Raw genomic sequence first — 27,383 nt, forward strand, 5'->3', positions numbered from 1 at the left:
ATCGCACAAAAAAGATTTTCAAAAACTTTTTACTTTTTCAGTACTTCTCCTTCCCCAAAGGTTATGTAACACAGTAAAAGTGATGACGCATATAACACTTGTGTGAACTTGAGGAAACCCTTTATACAGCCTCTGATCTGAAAAAAAGAAGTTTATTTAGTTCTGAGTAAAGCTGTAGCATCATTAATACCAGACATGTTTCGTCACCGTATGGTACAGACTGGTATGGTCCAGACAGGCCGATTAATTACATATTTTATGCAATACTATTGTGTCTGTGTTATGGTGGATCTTCAATGAGGGAAGCTTTGCTATTTTTTATTTTTTTAAAGTAACATTATAGTTTTTGCTGTCTAAAACATGCTGTGACTTACTTTCCAAAGATACTTGGGTAGCATGCTAAACCTTTTAATTTGCTTTTTAATTTAATTTTAAGTCTTTGTCATTTCAGTTTCACTTCATGTTTAGGACTTTAATAACTATAATTGTTTTTATAAATGTTTTTATTGTAGTGTTTATAAAATATAAAGTACATATATAATTTTACTCTTTCTTCATAACATTTTGTTAATTACAATTCCATATCATTAGCGATCTTTTCATATCATTTTGCTCTTTCATTTTATATTTAAATTGATATTTTTTAGCCCCCTTTGGATTTTTTTCTTTTTTAAATGTTTTCCAAATTATGTTTAAGAAAGCAAGGAATTTTTCACAGTATGTTTGATTATATTTTTCTACTGGAAAAAGTCTTATTTGTTTAATTTCAGCTAAGCTATATATTTTTTTCCGATAGTCTACAAACAAACTATTGTTATACAATAACTTACCTAATTACCCTACCCTGCCTAGTTAACCTAATTAACCTAGTTAAGCCTTTAAATGTCACTTTAAGCTGTATAGAAGTGTCTTGAAAAATATCTAGTCAAATATTATTTACTGCCATCATGGCAAAGATAAAATAAATCAGTTATTAGAAATGTGTTAGTAAAACTATTATGTCTAAAAATGTGTTGAAATGTGTTGAAAAATCTTCTCTCCGTTAAACAGAAATTGGGGAAAAATATAAACGGGGGTTAATGTCTAACCTGACAAAACAGGTGATTTTGCTGACATTTTAAAAATGACAAGGCTGAACGGCATGAAATGCTATCAATCTACAGAGATTTCCCAGTTTTTCTCTGTTGCAATTGGCATATCCCAATAACTAACCCAGAAAGAGCCAAAGCAAAGCAAACACTACAAATTGCTGTGGTATAAATGCAGCACTACAAAATTCAAAAGGGAGAGAGATTGACTTAGAATGTCACTTACCTGATTTATAATGATTTGTTCAGATGAAACTTTGAGTAAACGCTGAGTTTTTCTCCCTCTAAGGACTTATTATGAAGTCTTTCACCATCTTGTGACGGAACACCACTTTCTTTGTTCTGCTTATACATGGCAGCCGATGCACTGAATCTCCGAAATTGTAAATATTTTAAAATAGACCCTATCCTTATAAATAAACTGCATAGTTGCAATCTAAACCACTACGTTCTAGACTAATAAAGACTCAAAAGTACATTATGTTGTCCAACAGCTGCAATATTTGTCAAACTGTAGAGTATCCTCTGCCTGTCGCTGTATGTGGGCGGAGTAATACACAAGGGTGAAGAGGCTGTAAGGGTGTTGATATTACTTTAATATCTCAAGGCTGTCAGCTAATCAGATTCGAGAACCAGACAGAACTGCGAAAAAAAACATACAGTAATTATCAACTTTTTCCCCTTTTAAAACACTTTAATTAATTTTTCCTTAATTAAGGAAAAAAATTGCAAAATTCATTTGACCTTTTGTGTTTGTTTTCTGCAGGTAATGAATACTCACATGCGGATGGATGACCGTCATGCACTGCGCTTACATTTCTGTGTCACAAGCACTTTGTGAGCATTGCTGTGGATGTGCTGTCTGTGACTGACAGAGTCCTCCTAGTGTAGGAAAGGGTCTTATTTATTAAGTGAGTAAATCTATTATCAGGCACGCACATAAAGCATATTTACCGCTCATGAACAAGCTTCATTCCTGTGCTCTGGTGAACTGCTTGTTTCTGTTGTCAGTGGGACGAAAGGCAGTAACGTTACGTCAGCCTTTCTTAGTAGTGCAGAGGTAAACATTCAGATGTATGTAGAGCTCCTCGCTGATTCTGCCAAGGCAAAACAAGGCTTGAACTTAGTATCTGCATGTTCAGAGAAGCTTCCCTTGCTCTACATCATCATAATTCACACTTTGAATTTGAAGAAATCAAGCATGTTGACAATTGAATGAAAGAAACATAATAAGGTGAAGGCTTCAAGGGATAGTTCATCCAAAAATTGAGCCTCCACTTATTTCAAACCTGTTTGAGTTTTTTCTCTTTGGACACAGCGGAAGATTTTGTAGAGTTTTAAATGTTGCCATTGACATCCATATTTTTTTTCCTACTATGGAAGACAATAGGTACCAGTTTCAAACATTCTTCAAAATTTCTTCTTTTGTCTTAGACAGAAAAAAAGAAACTCCTTTAGGGATTTGAATCCCTTGTTCATTTTTAGGTAAACTATCCCTTCAAACCGGTTAGCACTATTTCACAGCAAAGTGAGTTCTGTTTACGTTCCAACTCACTTCCTACCTCCATGATCCATGAAAACAATTTCCGTCACTACTAAACAATCAAGCGTTCATGTTCTTGCAAGCCACCGCATCATTTATGAGAAGCAACAGCTTTGATGATGGCTGTTTCAACACTTTGGCTTTTGAAATTAAGAGTTCAGGCAATAAAGTGATTCATTTTAAGCAGCAACAGGATGTGATGTCATAAGGTGACATTGCCTTTTCATGCTGAAGGTGAAAGTTTCTTCAATTCGAAATCTTCCTTAATTACAAATCTACTGTGAAACTACTGAAATTTGACTGTAACGATAGCCCCCTTCTCGCATACAGACCTTTCCGGAGAATTCCCGCCGATTTTTCGGGAAGGTCTGTATGTGTGAACAGGCCCATTGATTACGCAATTATACGATTGTTACATTAAAAGCTCAGGATGTGCTTTATTCAGTGATTAATATTGTGTTTCGTGTTAATGCACTTTAAAATCCTCTGTTTTGAAATCAAAGGAAGTGGATTCCCCATCAGAGTGATGCAGGGTTGCGTAAGTGAAAATATTTGACTTATTCAGTATTAAATGGTGACATTTTTTGCAGTTTCCTCAGACTGGCTGATCAAAATCGATTACTCAAATGCTTAATGTGCGTTGATTATATATGTTACAATGTTTTAATAACGCGGCACTGCAGCCCCGTATGAAACCATCTAAGTACTTTTATGGGAACGTGCAATGAGGCGTCTCGGATGTGAATGCTTATAGAAAGCTGTTGTGCTATAGTTGAACTTTGACATGTTCTTTGTACATAATAAAAGGTAACCGATTTTATTTATGAATGTCTTCTTTTCTCATAAGCAAAATGTCAGAATTGTGAATAGGACAACATGGTCTGTTACATATTTTATTGCAGGAACTTAATCTTCCGAGGTAAATGTCTTTTTAACTGAAGTGATTTCAATATTAATATATGTCTGATTTGATGAATAGAAATAAAGCCTGTTCTTTCTCCACAGTGTTTGATTCTTTTTTTTTCTTTCTTTTTGTGGTCGTGTGGTTCAGAATTGTCTTCCTCTTCAGTGAGTGATGTCTGTGATGGGGATTACTCTCTCGTGACTGGCTTGATCCAGACATAAACCTCATATCCGTTTTGCGTAACCCATGCCCACACTTGTTACCAATGAAAAGGAAGTGAATTCAGAATTCCAAGGGGTAGTTTCTTAACCGGTCTTATTTTAGGTGACCAAGGCTCTTTTTATTAAGATGTATATAACACCTGAAAGCTGAATAAACGTGCTTCCCATCAATGTAATAATTGTTTGAATAGGGCATCATCTTGCAAGTGTAAGGTCCAGCCAGTTAGTCCAATGACGGTGTCTACTGGTGTATGAAGGTTCACTGCCTGTTCGATATTTCAAGTGCACAATGTTGATTTACTTCAAACTGAACTCATATCTGACTTCAATTTGAATATGAGGTGGTTTATAATATTAATATATTTATCTTTCGTTTTATATAACTCCAGTCATAAAACATTTAGATGATTATATCAATATATAATTTTGATGAATGTTTGAACTTTTTGTGTTCACTCGTAACTATTATTTGTTTATTCGGGTGCTCATGTCGCTCAGAGGAATCACCCGGCCAATGGCGTCCCTTACAGTCACAGTCTTGTCAGTCTTGAAATATTTGTGGTATCTCAAATCTTACATAAGATACAACAATAATAGAAAAATCTAAGTATAAAAAAAATATTCAATTTTTCCTAATTTAGTTATTAGCAAATTGATATTTATAATAGGAAATTTACATAATATCTTCATGAAAGACTACTTTCCAATTTTTACTTTACTTATCTACTTAGCTTTACTAATGTTTTAACATAAAAGGAAGTTAATTTTGACTTGTAAAATGTATTTTTGTCTATTCCCAGAACATGTATGATTATACTGTATTAATTAATTGAACTATATTGGCAATATCTCAATAGTTAATCATGTGCTATTTACACAGTGCTCAGCATATATAAGTATACCCCTCAAATCTCTCATTTAAATTAATATTTTAATAGGAAGCTAGACAATATTATCTTTGTGCAAATCTGGAGCTTATCTAAAAAAATAACTTGCAATATTGGTTCAAAAATGAGCAGCCCAAATTCATTTTAATGGTCAAAATATTAAATACAAATTTTCAAAAATAGCAAAAATAAAGAGAAACAAAAAAATATATATATACAATTTTGTTGAAATGTTTTTGCAACATTTTGCATGAATTTAAATGTAATATCTTTTTCCATTTCTAAATATGTTATGTGACTAAAATTTTATTTAAATAAATATATCTGTTAAATAAATCTGTTTTGTTTAAATTCACCAATATATATTACCCATATTCACTGAGAAATGGATCAAAATATTCATTTTCAAAATACTCAACTAAGCTGAAACTACTATAATATACTCTATATAATATACTCTTATAACTTGTAATTGGCTTTTAGTTTAGTATTTTACTTCAGCATTTATTTTAGATTTTTATTTTTGAAGATTTTTGTATTTTTAGCTGTTATTGGAATTTTAGTTTTCATTTTTATATTTAAAATTTGCGAAGTGCACATTTTTATGTTCATATCAATTGCCCATGTATTTTTAGATTCATATCAAAGATTTTCAGTTTTTTTTTTTGTTATTTTGTTGTATTTGTTCTTTCTTTTTATAATTTCTTGTACCAATTCTGTTTTCATTTGTGATTTTAATTTTTAGATTTTCTATTTATATATCAGTTTTCTTTTCAATTTTAGAATTAGTAATTGTGTAACATGCTGTTTATTGCGTTTTTAGCTATTAATGAAATGATTTCGTTCCCATTTTTAATTTTGATATGCTTGTCATTTCTATTTTTTAATATTTCAGTGTAGCTTATTTTATAGCTTGTGATTTTTGATTAACATATAACACTTTTTATGTGTTTGTTTTATCTTCCATGTTTTATAAAGAAAGTTACAAATATAAGTTGTGGCTAAGCTGCTTGAATGCATCCATCACTTATGAATACAAACGGCATCTTTAAAATTTCAAGCATCCATTTTTATATCTCGCCGCGGGCCATGCAGCTTTCAGCATGAGCATCTTGTCCTCACAGTTACCTTAATGCATCTTGTTGATCTTCATCAGCGCTTCATCCCCACGTGTCCTCAAAACCCCCACCCTTCATCTCGTTTCCAGCCCCTCTTTGTCCTCGCAGCCCCGGCAACATTCCTCCAGCAGCTTCCCGTAAGCACATCGTCTGACTGGGAAGCTGAATATTTAGATGTCAAAAGCAGAACCCTGTGTCTGAAGAAAAGAGGAGAGGAGGAGGAAAGACCACCCATCCGAGCGCCTGCTGGAGAATCGACTGTCATCATTTTCTTCCCGAAGTGAGTCGTCATTCCTCTGTTTTTGCGCAAATGCTCCATCTGGCTTTCGTTATGTTAAGGGTCATTTTTGGAAACGGACATGCTTTGTGTATTATGTAAAGAATAACATCTTGCTGGCGTGGTCTGCTGTCTCTAAACATTAGCAAGTTAGCTGAGCTCCAGAGGCATCTGTCTGCTTTTTTAACGCTGAAGAGCCTAAATAGGTTAATGTTCGTCAAAATACGTGTAGATGAGTGTATGTGAATTGATTTATGGCTTGGTTGAAAAACATTAGTTGCTTTGTTTAAATGAAACACTGAATTATGGTTATTGAACTGTATTGTATTGTCCAAAAATTAGCGTTACTTTTAAAATATTGATATTTGTTTTATTTCTGATAGCATTTTATTCAGAAGTCGAATAAAAACGAAACCATTTAAAGGTAATTTTCTTGCCAGGAAATGTTTTTAAGAGTAAAAAAAAAATTTGTTGATCCACCAAATATGCTATTTTTATGCAAAAATAAATAGGAAAAATTAAGAAAGAAAAGAAAATAAACACGCACTTTAACCTTCCTGACATGATATGGTCAAATCTGACCAATTTACAACTGAAAACACTCATAAATAATGTGTTTTACATTAAATTCCCTCATTATGATATCCTCCGAACTATGCACTTGATTATATAAAAGTGATTATCACCTTTTTTCGTTGAATTTTGAGGATTTTAATCAACTGTATTACAACTTGTGTTACCAGTCAAAAGTGACCGCATAGGAAATAAATGGGTATCCAGACTATATTCAAGAAAACATCACCATACACACCACTCCAACTCACTCACTCACACACATTTCAGACTGAACAACGTCTTTTGTGGGTACACATCTCTTTCCCATGCTTATATGCGAATCCTCCCTATGCCAATTGTAATACATTTCAGTGCCTATTTGTATTTTCACTACAGTTGTTTTATGTCTAATTCTATAAATTTATCTTAAACACTACTTTGAGACATTGTTTCCAGCTAAAGAATGTTGAATAAATATTTGGTGGTGAAAAATGCTTTTTGAGCACTTTAACAGCAGTTAAAGAGAGTGGTCAATTTCGAGCTGAACACAATAGGAGGGTTAAATGACAAAAATATATACATATATTAAATGAGCAATTTTCCATACAAAAATACATTTTACCCGAACACATTTTTTTACACATAAAAAATAAATTCAAAGAAAAATACTTAAAATCATAATTTTACATTTTAATTTATACATTAATTTGTTTAGTAGATGTATAAACTAATTTGTAAAAAGCTCTTCATGCATTATTATCACTTGCAGATTTATGCTTAAAGTCCTAACTTAAGATGAAAGAATCTTCATAAATTCAGAGATATTTTTATGCAGATGATTTAACAGCTCAGATAGTGCTTGTAAAATGTTTGCTATAAACTTTTAAAATTTTTTTAAATGTTTCATGTTAAATTGTATTATTATGTGCTTTTTAAATAATAAAACATCCCTGTATTTAATTACATTTAATTGCCAATTTACAAAAAATTGCTGTGAAAATTACATACCAACATAATTTAGAGGTAATTTTGTGGTTGCCAAGTAGTAAATCAGCAAACCTAATATGATGTCTCTATAAAAGTGATTCCTTCAGTAATTTCAGACACAAAGGCGGTAGCGAGAGGCGTTAACCATGCACTCACAGCAGTGTTGTCAACCAGCGCAGCATCACATCAGGCGTGAGGTAATAACCTCATGGCTGTGAGCTGAATTTTTAATGGAGCTTGTTATTAACAGTTCAGCGAGTGCAGAGCTTGTGCTTCCCTTTTGGTCGTCACAGCTTGAGTGCTCGAAATGATCAAAGCAAAATTATTCAGATGTACTCCTATTAACAGATTTATATAACATCCAATGCTGTAATGCAATGAACTGATGAAACCCGTACCCCTGCATTGCTAGATTACAGATTGCATGAGGAAGAAACTAGTTACAGGTTGATGTTAGTGACCGTATTAGTTATTACTGGGTAAAACATTTTTTATTAAAATATTACAAAAACACTAGAACATTGTTAAATATTTCCTGCCTTATGTACACTACTCTTGGAATTGTTGCTCATAAGTTTTAGAAACAACAAATAATAACTTGACTTCTAGTTGATCATTTATTATTAGAAGTTATTAGAAGTGGCATATATGAAAGCCAATGGCCTCTAGATTACGCTTATTTTACCAAAATATAATATGATCATGCCTTGATTTTTAATGATTTAATTAGGATAGTAAGGTCTGTCTTTGTCACTTAACAGAAATGATGTCCAATATAGAATATAAAGTCATGGTGCAGTGGAAAATGAATTAATATTGTGGATGACTCCCATGAGCTTGGATGACTGCATCCATACATCTCTGCAATAACTCAAATAACTTATTAATAAAGTCATCTGGAATGGCAAAGAGAGCGTTCTTGCAGGAATCCCAGAGTTCATCAAGATTCTTTGGGTTCATCTTCAATGCCTCCTTATTCATCTTACCCCAGACATGCTCAATAATGTTGATGTCTGGTGACTGGGCTGGCCAACCCTGGAGCACCTTGATCTTCTTTGCTTTCAGGAACTTTGATGTGGAGGCTGAAGTATGAGAAGGCTATCCTGCTGAAGAACTTGCCTTCTCATTTGGTTTGTAATGTAATAGGCAGCACAAATGTCTTGATACCTCAGGCTCTTGATGTTGCCATGCAGTCTTTAGATCTTTTGCACGCCCCCATACTGAATGAAACCCCAAACCATGATTTTTCCATCACCAAACTTGACTGATTTCAAAGAGTATTTTGGGTTCATGCGGGTCTTCTGCAGTATTATATATATATATATATATATATATATATATATATATATATTTCTTGCTTGCTTGTGATGGAGGTTCTGGTTGATCAACTAGTTCATGTTTCATCATGACAGTTCTGACTATTCAGATCAATAAGATCATCAAACTAACTGTTTCAGTCTGTGAGTATGTGATTTTTAAAGATTGATGGTATGGGATTTTTACATTTAAATGTGATTCTAAATGTATATTACAATTGTTTTTTAAAGTGTTTTTTTTTTATCTTGGATGAACATAAACCTCCAGAACAAAACAAGGAGTATTTAAAATGGAGCACTTTAAATGTAGACTGAAAAAAATGTCTTGTACATTTTTACAAATAATTAAAAAAATAATGATGAAAACAAAACATATAATTATTAATGACATCACTTGATAAGGTAATTACAATTTTTGAATTTTAATAATTTAAAAAAATTTGTGGGAAAATAACGCTGTATTGTCATATTTGTTTAATTTACAGCTTTAAGAAATATATATATTTTACAATTTAATATTTAGCTAATTTAGCATATAACAATTGACTTCAGTAAATAGACGGTATCATCTAACTGCACATCAGAGCTGGTATTTTGAAATGCTGGTTTCAGTTTAAATGAAACCCAGTGTTTAACTGATCATGGTAAGTGCTAATTATCACGTTGTTAAGAAGACGCCTTTCTTCCTCCATGTGAGGGTGGTTTAAGTCATGACTGCTTTGTTTTCTTCGTTTTCCAGGCATCCAATTATGGTGTCAAAATTTCACTGTGTTAAATATAATTTTAAAGGCAGTTCATGTTCAATTTGCAACTAGGAAACTCATATTCTGATTGCAAATGAAAGCAGCATGAGTCTTATACTCAGGGATCTTGTAAACAGCAGTCTACCTTACTTCTGAAAGTTAATTGAAATGAGATTTTCTCAGACGATGCTACTGATTGTGTTGTGTTTCTTTCCCCAGAGTGCCAATAACACCACCGAGACTTCGGCTACAAAAGCAACAATGATCACAGTCACACCCGGGAGTATCAGCTTCACTTACCTTTAACGAAGCCTAAGAAGGAACTTCATTAGCTCCTGATATTCAATCTGTAGATAATGTGAGTTCAAAGTAAAGTGAAAACTGAGGTGTGGAGCTACATTCTCTGTAGATAAACACAGCTATCTGATAACATATTTCAGTTTTCATCATATTTCTAAGTAACACTAACAGTACGATTTCTATTCCGGTATTTGCACTAGGCTTACTGTTGACCTGGTAAATGTGTCACCTTTTCAGGTAGTCCTCAGTCTCTTTGTGGTCAGCAATGCACACGCTACAACGGTTTGACTCATAATACCTCTGTCTTTTCTTGTATCAATGCATCCTTTTTTGCATTTGTGTTGTACTCCACCTTGTAATTGTGACTACCTCCAGGCAAGGCTTTGAACAAAGCATTCCTAGGAAGGATACACTTAAAAAGAGTTGCTTTCTCACGCTCTCTTTTCCATTTCCTGTGGCTTTTCTCATTATTTGCCATCATATGTCATGTCAGAGTGGCTGATGTTTCCCTAGTGACAGCCGGGGCTTGAATGAGTAAATTATGATGGTGTGCTCCTGTTTAGACCTGTTAAAAGGTGACATCATTTAGGCAGTTTTTTTGTCTGTTTGATAACATTCTGGATATAACGTAAAGCCATGGGTTGTGCCATGTGCACGCAGTTGATGGATTTGTGGTGTTGGTCTAGCTCACAGAGAGGCCAGACATCAATGGACATGTCCTATATGCCGGAGGTCACTCAACAAGACTACCACAGACTGTCAGGTCTCCATTATACTTCCTCTTTCTCTGATGCGGAGGATTGCTGTGATGACATCACAACCACAAGCTCCTCATCCTCTTCTTCGGACTATCTCGGAATTGACTGTTGACCCTTGTTGTGCTTTTAGGTTTTTGTAGGTTCCTCAAATCTTGTGCCAAATTTTTTCCATTGTCTTTGGCTCCCAAGTCATCACTCAATGATACAGAACAATTATTAAGCCATGACTAAATTAAACCAGAGGCTCCTCCAAGTAGGCATCGCTGCAGCCTGGAGACCTCCAAGTGGGAGGGATTACACCGCAAGTGGGTTGGGTGACCTTCAAGTGGGAGGGACTTAAACCACAAGTAGGTTGGGTGTAGGTGGAGTAGATGCTAATAAAACACATCAAGGTTACACACGGTAACACAGCAGGTTACTGTGAGGTTGGATTAAGGGTAAGGGTATGTGTAGAGATTCATTAAGCACAATATTGGAATCTGCGTCATGTACAAGACATTAAATAAATAAAAACTCCAGATTTGTACAGCTCACTTGGAGCTTGAAGGTCCACCCTTATGGAGCTCAAGTCCCACCCCCTTCTTGGAGCTGGCTTCGACCTCCGTTTATACCCTTCTCGTTTCCTCTGGTCTTGGGTGTTTGAAAATGTTGTGTTATCATCAGGGGCAGAAACTTTATATTGATTTTATATTATATTGATTTTTGTTTGTCTTTTATTAATTTAAACTGGTGTTTTTTCTCATTTCTTTTGTCTGTTTTATCTTAATGCAATCTTTACTTTTTGAATTATTTGTTTCCTTAAAATGAATCCACAACTACAAATAATAAAAAAATTAACAAACAAATCTTTACCTTTATCTTTTCCTTTCTATGTATTTTACCATGATTGTAACTTTTACCATATTTTACTATATTAACTTTTACCATATTTTACTATATTTTATCATATTATGTCTTTTGGAGGGAAGCTAGCTATAGGACACTGGGGTTACACTCCTACGCTTTACAAGAAGTGCCATGGGATATTTAATTACCACAGTCAGGACCTCAGCTTAACATCTAATTCGAATGACAGTGCTCGCAGATAGTATAGTGTCCCCATCACTATACTGGGGCATTAGGACACACAAAAACCACAGGGTGAGCACCCCTGCTGGCCTCACATATACAGATATCGGAGAAGAATTTAACTTACTGAATCAATGCAGTGAAAAGGTGAAATAAATGCTTGTATTTATTTTTGTCTCTGCTTTTCCATATTTTGTTAGTAATTACATGCAAGCAATTTAAAGTTCACCGTTCCCGACTGACTCATCCAAGTTGAACACTGAAAGTGTTTGCATTTTCAGTTTCAACAGAAACGGTTAAAACTAACTAACATAAAGAGTAATTATCCAAAGGCAGGACAATTAATAAACCTGGGGGCTAGGGTGGTCAACTAAATTGCATTGACACCCCCTGTCCACCAGCTCCACCCGAGTCAATCAGGACAGCACATTCATCAAAATCTTTAGCTGCAGGCGAATGCAGTCGAGAGCAATTAACTTAATTACAGCACCACTAAAGAGTGTTTCATATTCTCTGTTACACATAGACTAGTTGTGATTGAATTAACAATTTTTGTTTTCAGAGCATTCTCTGTTGGTGAACCAGGAAAAAGTTTTTTAAAGTTTAAAAAATATTTCCACTCCAAAGAATTGCTGGGTTGTTTGGTTTATGTTGAGTTAAATATGGACAAACTCCAACCTTTGGGTTAAAAAGTGTAATATAAAATGAATGTCCAGTTTTTCATGTGGTTTCCCAAACGGAAACATGGAATAAACCTTATGATTTGTTCTGTTGTACAATATTTTTTCTTCCACAATTACTTTAAACAATTTACACTAGAAATATGCAGCCACCATTGTCCAGCAACCATTTTAATGGTTGATTCCTTTAGATGGCTAAAAATTAAAAAACTAAAATATTTGAAAACTAAAATAACTGAAAAAAATTAATAAAAAATAACTGAAAATGAACGTATAGTGTTTTCAGTTTTATGGTGTCTCATTCTCTCATAAACGGACAGCAGGCTAGCAGTGAGGGAGGACAAAACAAGTTTGCACATCAGTGAAAGTTTTTTTTTTTTGTGCCAAGTATAATGAGGAATGGGAGGGCTTAACGAACTGGCTTCCCATATAAAACCTCCAAACACGACTATGCTACAAAGTTTACACAGAGAGATAGAGGCTCAAGATGCTCGGGAGCGACATACAGTTGTGCTTCATCTTCTACAGCACGCTTTTAATCTTGAAGATGTACATTATTGCCATCATCACGGGCCAAGTGAGACTTCGGAAAAAGGTAGGCTTACTTTGGAACCATTTGTTCATACTTTGAAAACGGGTTTCTTAATACTGCGCGAAACACAACGCTGGCGACGCGACAGAATCACTGCAAAACAGTCGCGTTTAATCCAAACATTTCTGTGCTGCGTCGAGCGAAAACACGTGTTTATTTTAGATGGAACACGCTTAGTCTGCATACTGCAACAGCTTCTGGAATGAATAAAGACCTTCGGTCAGAAATAGAATGAGTTCTGATATATGTATTTGATATTTGTGTATTAGGCGTTTGCTAACCCAGAGGACGCCGAGAGACACGGAGGTGTGCAGTTCTGCCGCACGGATCCATATGTGGAGCGCTGTAGGAGGTAAGAGCACAAAACTACGATTACATGTCTGTGTGCTTTTGTATATTCCATTGACTTTCCCGCATGTCTTAGTATGAAAGTGACAAGAAAGTGGGCAACAGTTGTCCCAGTTAATACACGAAGGAATACATGTCTGTAACATTAGCAGTCGAAATTTAACTACACAGGCTATTAAATAATACAACAGAAATTAGAATGTATGTAACTGCATAATTCAAGTAGACTGAAACCAAAAATTGGGCATTGTACAAATATAAAGTTTGCTGTAAATTTATAATTGTAGTTTAGCCTACATTTTGAAAAGGATGTGTTTGACTAAAGTACCAATATTTCTTCTAACCTTTGTTATGCAGATTACACTGTTATGTTTATGCTGTTAACTCATACATTCTTTTATTTAAATGTAACAAATTTGTTATACTCTGTGCTCATTCCAAATTTTTGTGAAATTAAATTATAACTAAAAACATGATCTCCTTAATTTTTTCTGTGAAATTAAGAAGCAGTTTATTTGAAATAAAAATCAATGCAATGCATTTATTCTGCATGCATGCATTCAGTTTTCCATATAGGAGAGATTTTGCAAAATTTGCCTTTGTTGTCTGTGAAAACATTGCGTGTCTGTTGGGTTCTTTAGTCATGCTCCCACTGGGCCTATTCAGTTAGAAAATCTGCAGGATGTCTGTCAGATTTCCTTTGGTTACTTTGTTTTCCCAGAAAAGGACTACATGTTTGTATGGCATAATGTGAATAGAAAACATCAAGCTTTTTCCACACTGAAGTGCAGGTATAAGATAGCTTTGTAGTCTTTATATTTTCACCTTTCCTATGGGCTTGCGTATGTTTCCATAGTAGACTTTTCTCAGTAACTATACTAACACTGGATAATAGACTTCGCTGCATGTAGGAAACATCTTTAAGCTGCTGGGTTATTCTTTTTTTCAGTTTTACTTATCTTTAGGAAACAGCCGGTTCTTTGAGGCCCACTCCTGCTCATTCTGCAAATGATAAAGATGTTATTTCAGTAGGCTGCAATCACTGAAATCACTCTGCTTATTTCTTGGCATCTAAAAGTCTTGTTTTCTGCCAGTGAATATTGCAAGGTATTTGGTGATCTTGATGTGAGGGGTTGCATGTGGTTGCCAGATTGGTAAAATAAGATATGGTAGACTATGAAGAGCAAGTTCCAACAAGACCGCTACTTGGCCATAATTGCTATGCATTCACAAAGGTATTTCACTACAGCCCTGTGGCTAACAAATGACAGAACCAGGAAGAAGGTGTTTGAAAATTCCTGCTAGGAACAAAAGCTTTGTTTTGATGAATTAACAAAAATGGTTTTAGTGGCAGGTGGGCACATCATTCTTGGTTTTCTGAGAAATTTATGAAATACATATAAATATACAAGTCTTTCAAACACTTTTTGCTGTCAGTTACAATAATTTTCAACATCATCATCTCTAATTATTTTTCATTTAAAACCATAATTATTATTAATTATTATAATTTATATCACACTCAAAAAATTATATTTAATGCTTTTTCAAACAACTTATGTAGAATGAGCTAAATCAACAAAACTCTTTTTTGGGGGGGACAAATTAATGGTTTTATGTTCAGTGCTCTTTAATTTGTAATCGATTAGTGTTGGAACAGCATGAAGGAATTGTGTGGAACCCAGCAGTTTTTACTGTGTAAAAATGCTGGGTTCCACACAATTCCTTTATGTTGTCCCAACACAAATCAATTAAGAAGTTAACTTAATCGTTTTTTGTATATATATTAAGTTGATTGAACATAAAACAGTTAAGTTGTCACAGAAAAGCTTAATTATTGTGTTGTTTATTTGAAATAAATATCAACTCATTTTAAGTAAGTAGTTTGAACAAGCAGAAAAGGTTATTTTTTAAGTGTACAAAAGTGTTTTTTGGTTCTCGAATCTGGTTGGCTGAGAGCTTTACAACTTTTGTATAGTTCCACCTACCGTGTTTATTCCTACTGCTAGTGTGATCAGGGTTGGGCAAAAATACATTGAAATTTATTTTAAAATAAAATACTAAATATCTTTATTTTAGGTGAATAAAAATAAAATACAGCAGCCACAAATGTGTCAAAATAAAATACTTTATTTTGAATTTTAAAACTACCACAAAATACTTTTACCAAGGAGCATGACATTTCTTTGCAAATCTTCCATCAATTAGACCTATTTGATCAATTCCTTCACCATTAAATTGACTTAGTGAGGTAAACAATGTTTGATAGCAAATGTGGCCAGTAAAATTGGGATAATTACTGTACAATTTTAAATGGGTGTTAAATAAACAGTTAATTAATTTTTGTTTACAGAATTTTTCAGAAATCTTGTTTTTTGTAATTTGTTTTGGCTATTGATCTCTTCAATATCAATGGAAAAACTTGGAGTTTTTGATCATTAAATATTTGTCTTTCATATGTTGTGACATCTTAAAGCTCTTTCCTTTTCATTAACTATACAGTGGACCTATTGATCAGCTATTGGCATTTGAAACAGCCGAAGAAGTAATGTAGGAATCGCGACTGTAGGACTTATTTTTATGTTGTTTGTTTTAACAACAAACATCTGGCACCCGCAATCCATCCAAAACTACTATTATTTTAAATTATTGATTCTTTTCAATTCTTCTTTAAATGGAAGAGTCAGTAATTCATTTGATGCACAGTACATCATTTATATATGATGTAGATTAATTTAGATTTCTTACAAAGTATTTTACAGTATTTTAAAAATACAAGAACACAGGAAACTAAAGTATTTTAATACAAAATAATAAGCCATTTTTATCAAACCTATCAAAAACAATTTACAAAATGCTATTTTGTATTTAAAATACATATTTAAAATACTTTTATCACAAATACTGCACATCTCTGAGTGTGATAAAAGAGGAATAATCTTACTATAGTTTGGTTAGTTTAGTTTTAAACTTTAAATAGCACCTATTTGACATTTGTGTTGGAGGTTTGAGTTTAAAAATGGAAGTATTTCGTATTGAGGTGTTAGATGTTTGAAGCTTGATTTATTGATTTTATGTTGTGCTTTAAACCTCAACAGACCACATCCATGTGAAAGACTGAATTCGTTATCGCTGTTGCATTACAGTACTCTACATTATGCAGTAAAAAAGAATCCCCTTTGTTATTAGCTCTATACTTTTTGATTAGCAGGAGAGTTTGTATTAATTGATCATTTAAGATATAAATCGGTGGAAGTTCCTCACACAAAACAGTTTTTTAGACACTTAATGGTAATTTGTTTTTATTTACACACTTGTGACATTGAACTGTACTAGCAGTGTGATATGACTCTAATACATGTGGCTGAATCACTGCAGTGCTGATATACAGTCGTATCACTACTTGTGTGATATTGTTCATTCATTGAAAAAATGAAAGGGTTGGTTAAAAAACATGTACGTGTCAGCTATTATATAATCTTTGAAAATGGTGGATTCTGATTTTAAAGTAGGATCTAACACCGGAACATTTTGAGATTTGGGAAAAATGTTGATTACCAAATATGTGAAAGTTACTGCACCTTCAAAAGTGAATTCAGCAGGAGGAAGTGGAAAGTCTGTGTTGAAGCAGAAGCTGTGTAATGAAGGATTTCACAATGATGTTAAAATACTACTTGGATATAAATGGGAAATGTGACCATACAATGTGGGAATGAATGTCAACATATGATTCATTTAGTACAGGATGTACTATAACTTCCTATTGCTGTGATCAGTTGACAGGACAGCCACTGTCTTGATGCACTGTAATTCAGAGTGAAAGTAACTTTACATTTCAAGATGCGATGTTGGCAACGTTTACTGTTCAGGCATGCTGCCATTTAGACAGAGCCCGAGAGTTTACAGCTGAAGTCCGGATCAAAGCCAGATGTTGAGTACACATTCCTCAGCTCCTGAGGCCTGAAAATGAAAGCAGTTTTCCATACGTATTTCCTCAGCCTGGAAGCTTCAAATTGCCTGAAAGGAAAAGTATATTAAATCAAGCATTTTTACCTAGAAATAAGTGAGTAATCCTTACAATGTGGGCATGAGTGATGGCTAAAACTCAAAATGAACTTACTCATCGTCAGCTATGAAAAAAACAAGCATGGTCATGTTATGCATCGCCATACCATGCATAACGTCTTTGAACTGTTAACGCTCCTTAAATTATGGAAACAGTTTGTTTGCTATACACTACCGAATCCAGGTCCTATTCATGTTTTCAGCTGCTATGAGAAGAACAACATATGTGTAGGACTTACCAGTATGTATCACTATTGTTTATAATATGTATATTATTAGTGATAGATGTTATTATGTTTCAGAGTATTTGAGGAATAAATATCACGTTAGGTATGTATATTTGCCAAGTAAGTTTAACCCTGTGGGGTCTGAGGGTGTTTTGGGGCTCATTTATGCACTGTAAATTCTAACATGTTCAGTTTACTTAAAAAAAGTTTGGAAACCGATTGCCTTATTTTTGCAATATAAACTTACAAGGAAATCTTAAGTTAAGTTTAATTATTGCCTTGAAGTAAGAAAACTAAAACTTATAAAGTAAACTAACTGTTAAAAATTAAGTAAGTTTAATAGAAAATTCTAGTTAACATACTTGTTATTATTTAGTAATCTTACTTTGGGTTTTATAGTAAGATTACTTTAATAACTCTATTTAACTAATACTGTTCTACCATGTTCAGTTAACATCTTGAATGCTAGTAGTCTCAACATTGTTTTAATCCACCATTTTAAGTAATGTCAACTAAAGAAACTACGTGCAATCGGTTTCCACATTTTCTTCAATTAAACTGAACATAAAATATGTAGTTCAACCTACGAGTAATGACATTATACAGGTCTTAAATGTAAACATTTTATTTGACAAAATTAGCAGAATTTCACAATACACTTGTGATATTTTAGTATCACAATACACTTGTACACAATACAGTTTTGTAAAAACCTGTTGTAAAGTGCTGTAATATACTGCAAACAGCAATACAGACAAAAAATATAATAAACATGTTCAACCCTAAAACACAAGTTTTCGAAAAGGTTTGAAAATCTATCAAAAAAACTTTAAATACTTGACACTTGGAAAAAAGATACTTGAATTAGTGTAATTAAACATGCCATTGCACCAGCACCTTAAACATGGCAGCATATAGACACTCACAGAGGAACAGATATTAAGCTTTAAAGCTAATTTGTTAGACTGTGTAGTTTAGATTTTCCTACAGAAAATATCACATTAGTGTGGTCAAAAGTATTGAGTTTGGTATCAATCAATACTGAAATATTAAAAATATCCATTTTCCACCAGCATTTGAGTGCTACTGAGCTCGTTCTTAAACACCATTGATTGGCCACTGTGTTCACATGCTCAACAGAAATGACTGTGATTGGCTGTGACTGTCATAGGTTTACCATTTTTCACTGAGTCCAAACAAAGTTACACAGACACTGAAGTGTTTCAAAGCCATGTCGATAGCTGATTTGTTTAGAAGCTAACATATAAGCTATCTGGTGATGAATCGACTGATCGACAGTGCTTTGAAGTTATCCAGTGTCTTTGTATCTTTGCACCTGGTGAACAGTGGTGAAGTGTGGTAAAAATAATGACCTTCAAAGCCAATCAGTCATATCTACTGAGCATGTGAACACAATGGCCAATCAGTTCTTGCAATGTTAGTGGGAAATGGATGGACTTTTTTTTTTTATTTCAGTACCGATTGGTACCAAACTCAATACTTTTGACAACCCTATAAATCACAATACACTTTTTTGGTAAAAAAAAAAAAAAAAGTGTTTTAAACACCAAAATGCTGCAGTCCTAAATGTAACACTGCAAACAGCAACATGTTAAAAAGCAACACTTTGTAATTAAACATGGCATTATACCTGAACCTTTAAACATAAAGCACAGCAGTATATAGGCACTCGCCGAATAAAACACATTACGTTTCCCTCCCAGCAAAAGCAACACACGTTGAACAAATTCAAATGCATTGCTCAAAGTCTTTGGGTAGTCCGAATTCAGTGTGTAAATCAAAGCAAAAAAAGAGACATACTGCATGTGGCAAAGTCCATAACCACTTTTCCTTCCAGTATAAAGGCCCACATTGCATCCATAATGAGGTTCTTTAGACATCTTCACACACGACAGTCAGCAGGCCAACATCTTCTGCACTGAAGTCCGACTCTACAATTACATCCTATGAATAGAGAAAAAAAAAAAAGTAAAGTTTGATATTCTAAATAGCACTAATAAAGCCTGTAGTGGCCAGAAGACCAAAAGCAGAGGTGAAAAAAAATACAATTCCTTGTGCTTAACTTAGTAACACTTTAGTAGGAACCAATTACCCTATTAACTAGTTGCTTATTAGCATGACTATTTGTGTTTATAGTACATTTTACATTCAAATGCTTCTTATAAGAATGCCTTGCTTGGTGCTCCTTCTTCAATGTAGACCAACACGATGGATTTGCCTGTACTGCTTCTACTAGGCTTGTCATGATAGTGGAATTTATTACCAATCCATATAGTAATTTTAAAAACATCCATTTCCTGCTAACATTTGAGCATTGTTGAGTGTCATTTCTGTTAAGCATGTGAACAGAATGGCAAAACAGTGCTGTTTAAAAATGTGCTCAAAAGTGCTTAAAATGTTAGCAGGAAATTTGCTGCTTAAAATTGCAGCAGAGATTGGTACTAAATTCCAGTATCTTGAACATGATACTATTCTAAAGGAACAATAATTTTTTTTAATTAAAGAAACACTGTAATGTAATAAAACAAACTGCAGTAAAAGTACTTTTAAAACATTTTCAAGAAATTAAATGCAAATGTGTGAGAGACCAATTGGTGCTACATAATCAATATAAATATTTTGTAGGGAAAACTTAATAAATTGGGAACCGATTCATGAATGCATTTGGTTTTGCTAGATTAAAGCAGTGAGTCAAGTTTGCATTATTTAGCACACTTTTTAAAAATGTATTAATAACTTTTTTTTAATAAGAAAATTGATGTTTTAGTATGGCTTTTAGAACAAGGGTGAAGCCATCTACAATCCCACAGCAGGTGACTTCACAGGGTTGGTTATAATACGGAGCATCTTTGACTTTGTGGCTTTTAACACTTTCTTTTTACATCTTAATCCAGCAGGTACTTTCAACTGAAATTATATTTCTCTCAACATATTACATAGGTATTACACTTATTAAGATTTTTTTTCAAGCTAATCTTCCTCCTTTTCAAAACAAGTGTGTTTAAAAATTAAAGAAATGCATTCATTACTTCACTGGCCTATGAAGCTAACTGACCCTGTGACGGCACAAGCTGCTGTATTTGCAACATAGCAATGCTCTTGCTCCAAAGGCCATAATATAACATCCCTCTTACTTTCAAATACTTACATTAAATGCATTTGTTTTATTTTTATAAAATTGAAAATTTTTATTAATAAGTGAAGTAAACTGGAATGACTGCTTCATTTCCAGTCTAAGAAAGCAGAAACAATAATACTACTTACAAAACACATCCTGAAAATTTCTTTAGACTCATCCCTCTAAAGGACTGAAAGACCCCAGAGAACTGCTGCCAGATGACCTTGAAAAAGTAAAGACAGGTAGACATGCATTATAGCCCAATGAAAACATCAAATGCAATTTATTGCAATCAAATGCAAATTATGATTCAAAGATGATGTCACAAAAATACCTTTGAATTAACATGTTAAAAATTTCTTCTAGTTTTCTTCTGCAATTTTCTCCTGTTTTTTTTATTTTTTATTTCAATCAAACGAGCAGTGTGTGTCCAATGCAGCGTAGAACTTGGATCTCACATTTCTTCCTGATATTCGATTGAATTCTGCAAAGATCCAATCAAAACATTATTAGTCATTAATAACATTCAAAAACACAAATTCACAAAAGTTTTGAAAAGAAAACAAACCTTCTGCAGCACTTGCATCAGCTGGTGTTTCCTCTATGACTTCCTTCTGGATGTCACTGTTGTGCACAAAAACGTAAAGTGTTACTGACATGGCTAAGCGAAATTCTAAAACAAAAAACAGAAATCAGAAACACATGCAATGATACAATGCAATGCCATTTAGCAACAGATGTTACACTTTAACATGACATAGTTAAATGTTCTTGAATAATAAAAGCTGCCAAATACTCCCGGCGCCTGTCATCAAAAGCATGAGCTATACTTGTCACCAAACAGTAATAAACACAACCCCCGATTAAATATACTCATGGCATTGTTGCTGGTGTGCCTTACTTTTATGCGCATTAAAAGTGGAATAAATATTTGTCTCAATTGATGTCTTTAAAAGGACACTGAACTTTCTGACTAGGGTTGCACGGCTTACCGGTACTATGGTAGTATCGTGATACTATGGCTCCAAGATACTGGCGGTGCCACTGTAGTTTGTAAACGGTAGTATTGTCATTAACAGTCTGCCTACAATACATAATGCTGCATGTGAAAAAGTCACTAAAATACTTACACGATTCAGCAACAATACATCATTGTATTTTAATAGTCTATGGAGCCCTCTAAGGTTGTAAAACTGTAGAATTTGCGCCTTTTATAGTAGCCTATTGCATATTTTGTGATGGTTCACTTTGAATCGGAATTCGTTTATTTCTGTTCCTGTCAATATGATATAATAGCTACAACAACCGTGACAATCTATTAAAAAGAATGACTCATAAAGTGAAATTTTGAATTACTTTGGATTCTTATCCGATAATAAGTGTGAAAAAAGTATGATAGATGAAAAACCCAAAATAGCAACAGGAAACAATTTTTGACCATTTCATATAGCCTAGGTTTGTTGGAAAAATGCTCTTTTCTTTATGTATCTTTATTTTAATGTATTTTTTTTGCTGGAATGAATACATTTTAGGTGAAGAGATGTGCAAATACTTTTTTCAACAATAAGGGAATTATTTAAATTCAAGTAGGCCTATAATAACATATACAATATATTATTTCTGACATTTTTCTTTATTTCATGGATTTAAGTTATGAATTACAGTATTGCAATACTACTTGGTATCACCATACTTCAGCTGGTATAGTATTGTAACATAAATTAATGGTATCACAACACAACAACCCTATTTCTAACTAGTCCTCAGATGATTATTCAAATGGACAAAATATTCGGACTATTCTTGATCATGCAGTTCTTTGCTGAGAATTTTGTTAAATGTACTTTTAATGCATTAAACGATTTAAAATTACCCTGACACTCAGTATGGAGACAAGGTAACGTTAATAGAACAATTCATGAATATGTTCTATGGCTTGTGCGGTATTGTTCAAAAAGTTTTCTTTGATGTGTAAGTGCAAAACTTACATTTCCACTGCATATCAGCTCACAAACTGGTAGTCTGAAATAAAAAATAAATAAAGGGTATAATGATATTACAAACCAAATATGCCACTCACAATACTCTAATGGTGTGCTACATTTTAAACAACCTTGTAATTGTTCAAATTTATTTGCCCTAAATTGTTAAAAATTAGTGAAACCTTCTTTAAAAATGCAAACTAACAGGTTTGGCAAAGCCTGTTTCTTTACAGAAAGTTTGCTTATAACAAAGGCTTGTTGATGCCTTTGTGTGATATTGAGCAAACAAAGGGATGTTTCTGTGCTTGGTTGTACGAGTTATATCACTTCATCATTAACGTTATCCATCACACATATTCAGTCGCGTCTGGTCAGATTTATTTGTCATTACAGCAATACAAAACACTCAATAACGTAACGGCAACACTGGAATAAACCTTCAAAACGGCATAAAGAAAAGACAAATAGCATATAAAACAAATAAATGAGTTAATTAAATATCTCTCGCATTTTCATAAGTTTAACTTTAAGTTTCATAGGGATTGTTAGCATAAGCGCACTTTAGCATCATGTGTAAATATGTATCTGCCTCATACAGTGACACGAATCGTAATCGCATCGAAATCCTAAATTACCTACGACACTCACGGGTCCATTTTGAGCTGAAACTGCTTTATAATGTTCTAAAAGCCTCGGCGGGTTAAAACTGCTGCTGCCCCGGCGATCATGGAGAAAAAAACGACTGGTCTGGTCATGAGCCGCTCGCTGACGCCGGACCGAATCACAGCTGATCTCCTCACCTGCTTCCTGCAGGTGATCTCATAAAAGTAAATCTTAAAAAAAAAAACACGCATATTTTCGTCACAACAAGCGCCACTAAAGTTCAGCGATAACTAACGTTACTGTATTTGTAATGCGGATAAATAGGTTTCGTTTTCTTTTTTAAAAATGTAGACCTACAGCTATGTGTTAACTTTACATCTATTTGAACAGATCATTGCGCGCGCTCTTGCTCTCTCAGTGCATCATTTAAAATGGCGCGGCCCGCTCTTTTAGAGCATAACGCCCACTTTACAAATTACTACTAACTTTACAAATTATTAATAGTTATTAAAAAGGACTAAGCAGCTAAAAATAGCTTATCTAGTAAAGTAGACAGTATTGCAAATAACGTGCAGTGGTCAAAACGTTTAGTCACAACATCATGGGCTATTAATTAGTTCACAAAACAGCAAACAATTTCACAAAGTGCAGGAAATAAACAGATTACTGATACTATACAAATAAAATCTAAGTAGTAATTAAAACGAAAAGTTTACCTTGATTTACAGCAGTACATCTTCTCAATATGAAATCCTGTCCTTCAATGGCAGTGCTGGGTGGCGGTTGGTTGTGCCTCGGGATGGGGGATGGGAAATCACCACCCAGTACGCATGCGTACCAGCATGGCTTAGCCCTTATAAGCAATTTTACTCAAATTACATTAGTTATGGGAACTTTATACCTTACTATGTCAGCAACACTAATGCATTTCTAGTAAACTCAACAATTAGCTTAAAATTAAGTAAACACACTAGAATTTTGATAGTAAGGAATACTATTCGCATTTACAGTGTGTGGTATTTTCATATATGTCATTGTTCTGATAGATATGGAGATGTGTATTACCGTTTCTAGCCGATAGGTTGTGTCTGTGAATAAATTAAGACGCAAGTTTCATTTGTCTTTTCTCTGAGTTAGTTATTGTTCGGGGCAGGTACGCTTGCCGGTTTATAGTTACTTGCTACTATATATATATATATACATATATATATATATATATATATATATATATATATATATATATATATATATATATATATATATATATATATATATATATATATAGAATACTATATATATATAGAATAATTAATTCTCAAACGATCTGAGAAACGGGCCTGGCATGGTTTGGATGGCATAGTGTGAGTAGGCCCTTACTTCACTGAACAATAAGGCTAAGTAGCACTACTTTGGCAAACTTGCACCAAATTTTTGGTTTATTGCTTTTTTGAATTATAGGTTTGTTAAATAAAATCAGCAAATAATGAAAATGAAATTTAACAAAAACATGCTGATGCCAGAAACGTTTTGTTTTGTTGTATTATTGTCGACTAAGTGAAGAGGCTAGTTTTAGCACTTATAAGGGTGCCTGATAATTCAATTCAATTCTATTCTATTCTTTTCATGTTTATTTATACAGCGCTTTTCACAATATAAATTGTGTCAAAGCAGCTTAACATAGTTCTAGCAAAGTTCAGATTTCAGAGTTGGAATTCAGTTTAGTTTAGTTAAGTGTGGTTTAAATTTCATTGCTGAAAGTCCAAACACTGCAAAGCAAATCCACCTAAGTGCAGCTCCACAATTTCAAATCCAAGCAAGCCAGTGGCGAGAAAAAAAAACTTCACCTATTGATGAAGTGAAGGGAAAAAATAACCTAGAGAGAAACTAGGCTCTGTTGGGCATGACCAGTATTCTTCTGGCCAAACTTCCTATTTGGAGAAGCTCCAGATGTGAGTAGGACACCGGCAGGCTGGCCCATATGATAACATAACAGTGCCTGCGCTTCAATGTGCATACTTTCCATCCTAAATTATTAAATATTACAGATGTTATATACCATTTATACTGGGAAAACTCCCGATCATAGATATATGTGCAGTATATATGTATATAAATCTATGGCTCCAGATGGCCAGTCCTCCACTGCACCTTGAGCTCACATTCATTTCAAAGTAGTGCTTCACTGTACCAAAATGGTGTATCTATTGACCAATTCCTTTCAATAGACCCTTTTCAAATTTACGGGTTTCTCAGTACCCGTCATGGTTGGGTAAACTTACTGCGCAATAAATAAGAGAGTAGTAATATATGTATGTATTTTTTTTCCAATCCTATTTGCTGAAATAATAAAAGAAAAAAAACTCCTCCATCATGTTATTGAGACTTTCAGAAAAAGGAAAAAACTTGTGCTAGACTTCATTTTAAAAAAATCGAAACAATAAAAACTTTTAGGGATTTAAGATTATTCATTCATTCATTTTCTTTTCGACTTAGTTCCTTTATAAATCTGGGGGCGCCACAGCAGAATGAACCGTCAACTTATCCAGCACTTGTTTTACGCAGCAGATGCCCTTCCAGCTGCAACCCATCTCTGAGAAACATCCATACACACTCATTCACACTCATACACTACGGACAGTTTAGCCTATCCAATTCACCTGTACCGCATGTCTTTGGATTGTGGGGGAAACCAGAGCACCCGGAGGAAACCCATGCGAACGCAGGGAGAACATGCAAACTTCATACAAAGACGCCAACTGACCCAGCCGAGGCTCGAACCAGCGACCTTCTTGCTGTGAGGCGACAGCACTACCTACTGCGCCACCTTGACGCCGATTTAAGATTATGATGACCATTAAACACGTCATAACAGGCTTGTGAAAAGGGTCCATAGACAACAATAGCGTAGATGACATCTAATGTAAACATCTATGATGCTTTATTACTTCTTTGTGCGTGAGAGCCCCTTCCTGCGTTGAGTATGAATGAAACTAATTTCATGTATCAGTAATTGCACCAGCGCTGGATTTTCTGTCATATAATCATATGCCTACTCTATTCTTTGTAAGTTATGCTTATCGATAATGCGGGTATATTACTACAACATAATATTATTTTACATGATAACTATATTGATTTGTTACTTCTTTTTTTTTAATATCTTGATCATCAATACCTGTACACAGCAACAACTCTACACAAATACACTGTTTGAAAAACTCTTTATTTGTTGTTTTACTACATTAATTGTGTACTGTTTTTTTCCAGAGCACAGCAGAATGACATGGAGAACATTTTGCCCTTTTTATTTCTTGGAGCGGTCTACTCCATGACAAGCCCATCATATGCAGCAGCACAACTTCATTTCCTCATCTTCTTCCTGGGTCGAGTTCTTCACAGCGTTGCATATCTGCTGGCACTAAAAGCACCGACACGTTCATTGGCCTATGTCATCGCTCAGGTGCCTTGCATTTCAATGGCCATACAGATACTCATGGAAGTGGCCTCATTCGCATGACCCAGTCATATATTCAGCTCTGAGACTGGTGAAGACTGTGATCTTGACTGCTGCTTTGGTGGACTTACAGCATCTCAACAGTAATAGAATTCACATTTAACTTTGAGATTAGACTTGATTGTTTATGACTGACAATAGCCCTCCTCTGAAACTGCTGCAGTCATTGCCCTCATTTATGTACTGGACACTACAGTTTGTTTTGCGTATTGCCATCTTGTTTTACTATTCAAATGAAGGTATTTTTACATGATTTTTTCCCTTAATTAGGTTGGCGTGTACTTATATTTATGTATTTGATGATACAGACAAAACCTGAAAGTAGTGAGTTTTGAAAATGGCGTGGTCTTGAGCATTTATACTGCTAGTGCCATTGTTTAGACTGTAATAGGATGCTTTCCCACTTACAGCTCAGTTAATATGGTTTGTGTGGTCCAAAAAAAAAAGAAGATACATTTAGAGCTGGTT

The 27,383-nt window shown here is 34.1% G+C and overlaps 2 protein-coding genes and 1 long non-coding RNA gene across 6 annotated transcripts in view; all 3 read left to right on the plus strand.

The window, feature by feature from the left end:
- The window catches only part of usp20 (ubiquitin specific peptidase 20), a 33,101-nt gene extending 29,463 nt beyond the window's left edge, over nucleotides 1–3,638 (plus strand). For 2 of the 4 annotated variants that reach the window (XR_015490000.1, XR_015490001.1), the window contains 2 exons: nucleotides 1,855–2,933; nucleotides 2,998–3,635. The gene's annotated coding sequence lies outside the window, so the exon portion shown is untranslated. 4 annotated transcript variants of the gene reach the window in all.
- A 2,210-nt stretch (nucleotides 3,639–5,848) lies between these two features.
- Nucleotides 5,849–11,542, plus strand: LOC141385838 (uncharacterized). The gene is made up of 2 exons (XR_015491365.1): nucleotides 5,849–6,041; nucleotides 9,859–11,542. It is a non-coding gene; the product is annotated as an uncharacterized LOC141385838 (long non-coding RNA).
- Nucleotides 11,543–12,825: 1,283 nt separating this feature from the next.
- Nucleotides 12,826–27,352, plus strand: ptges (prostaglandin E synthase). Its single transcript, NM_001014828.2, is given in 3 exon segments — nucleotides 12,826–13,040; nucleotides 13,307–13,389; nucleotides 26,669–27,352. Coding segments are annotated over 3 exon segments (441 nt in total). The 5' UTR covers nucleotides 12,826–12,932; the 3' UTR covers nucleotides 26,919–27,352.
- The last annotated feature ends 31 nt before the right edge of the window (nucleotides 27,353–27,383 follow it).

Source organism: Danio rerio, chromosome 5 (genome assembly GCF_052040795.2).
Source record: "Danio rerio strain M-AB ecotype USA chromosome 5, GRCz13ab, whole genome shotgun sequence".
Taxonomy (NCBI): domain Eukaryota; kingdom Metazoa; phylum Chordata; class Actinopteri; order Cypriniformes; family Danionidae; genus Danio; species Danio rerio.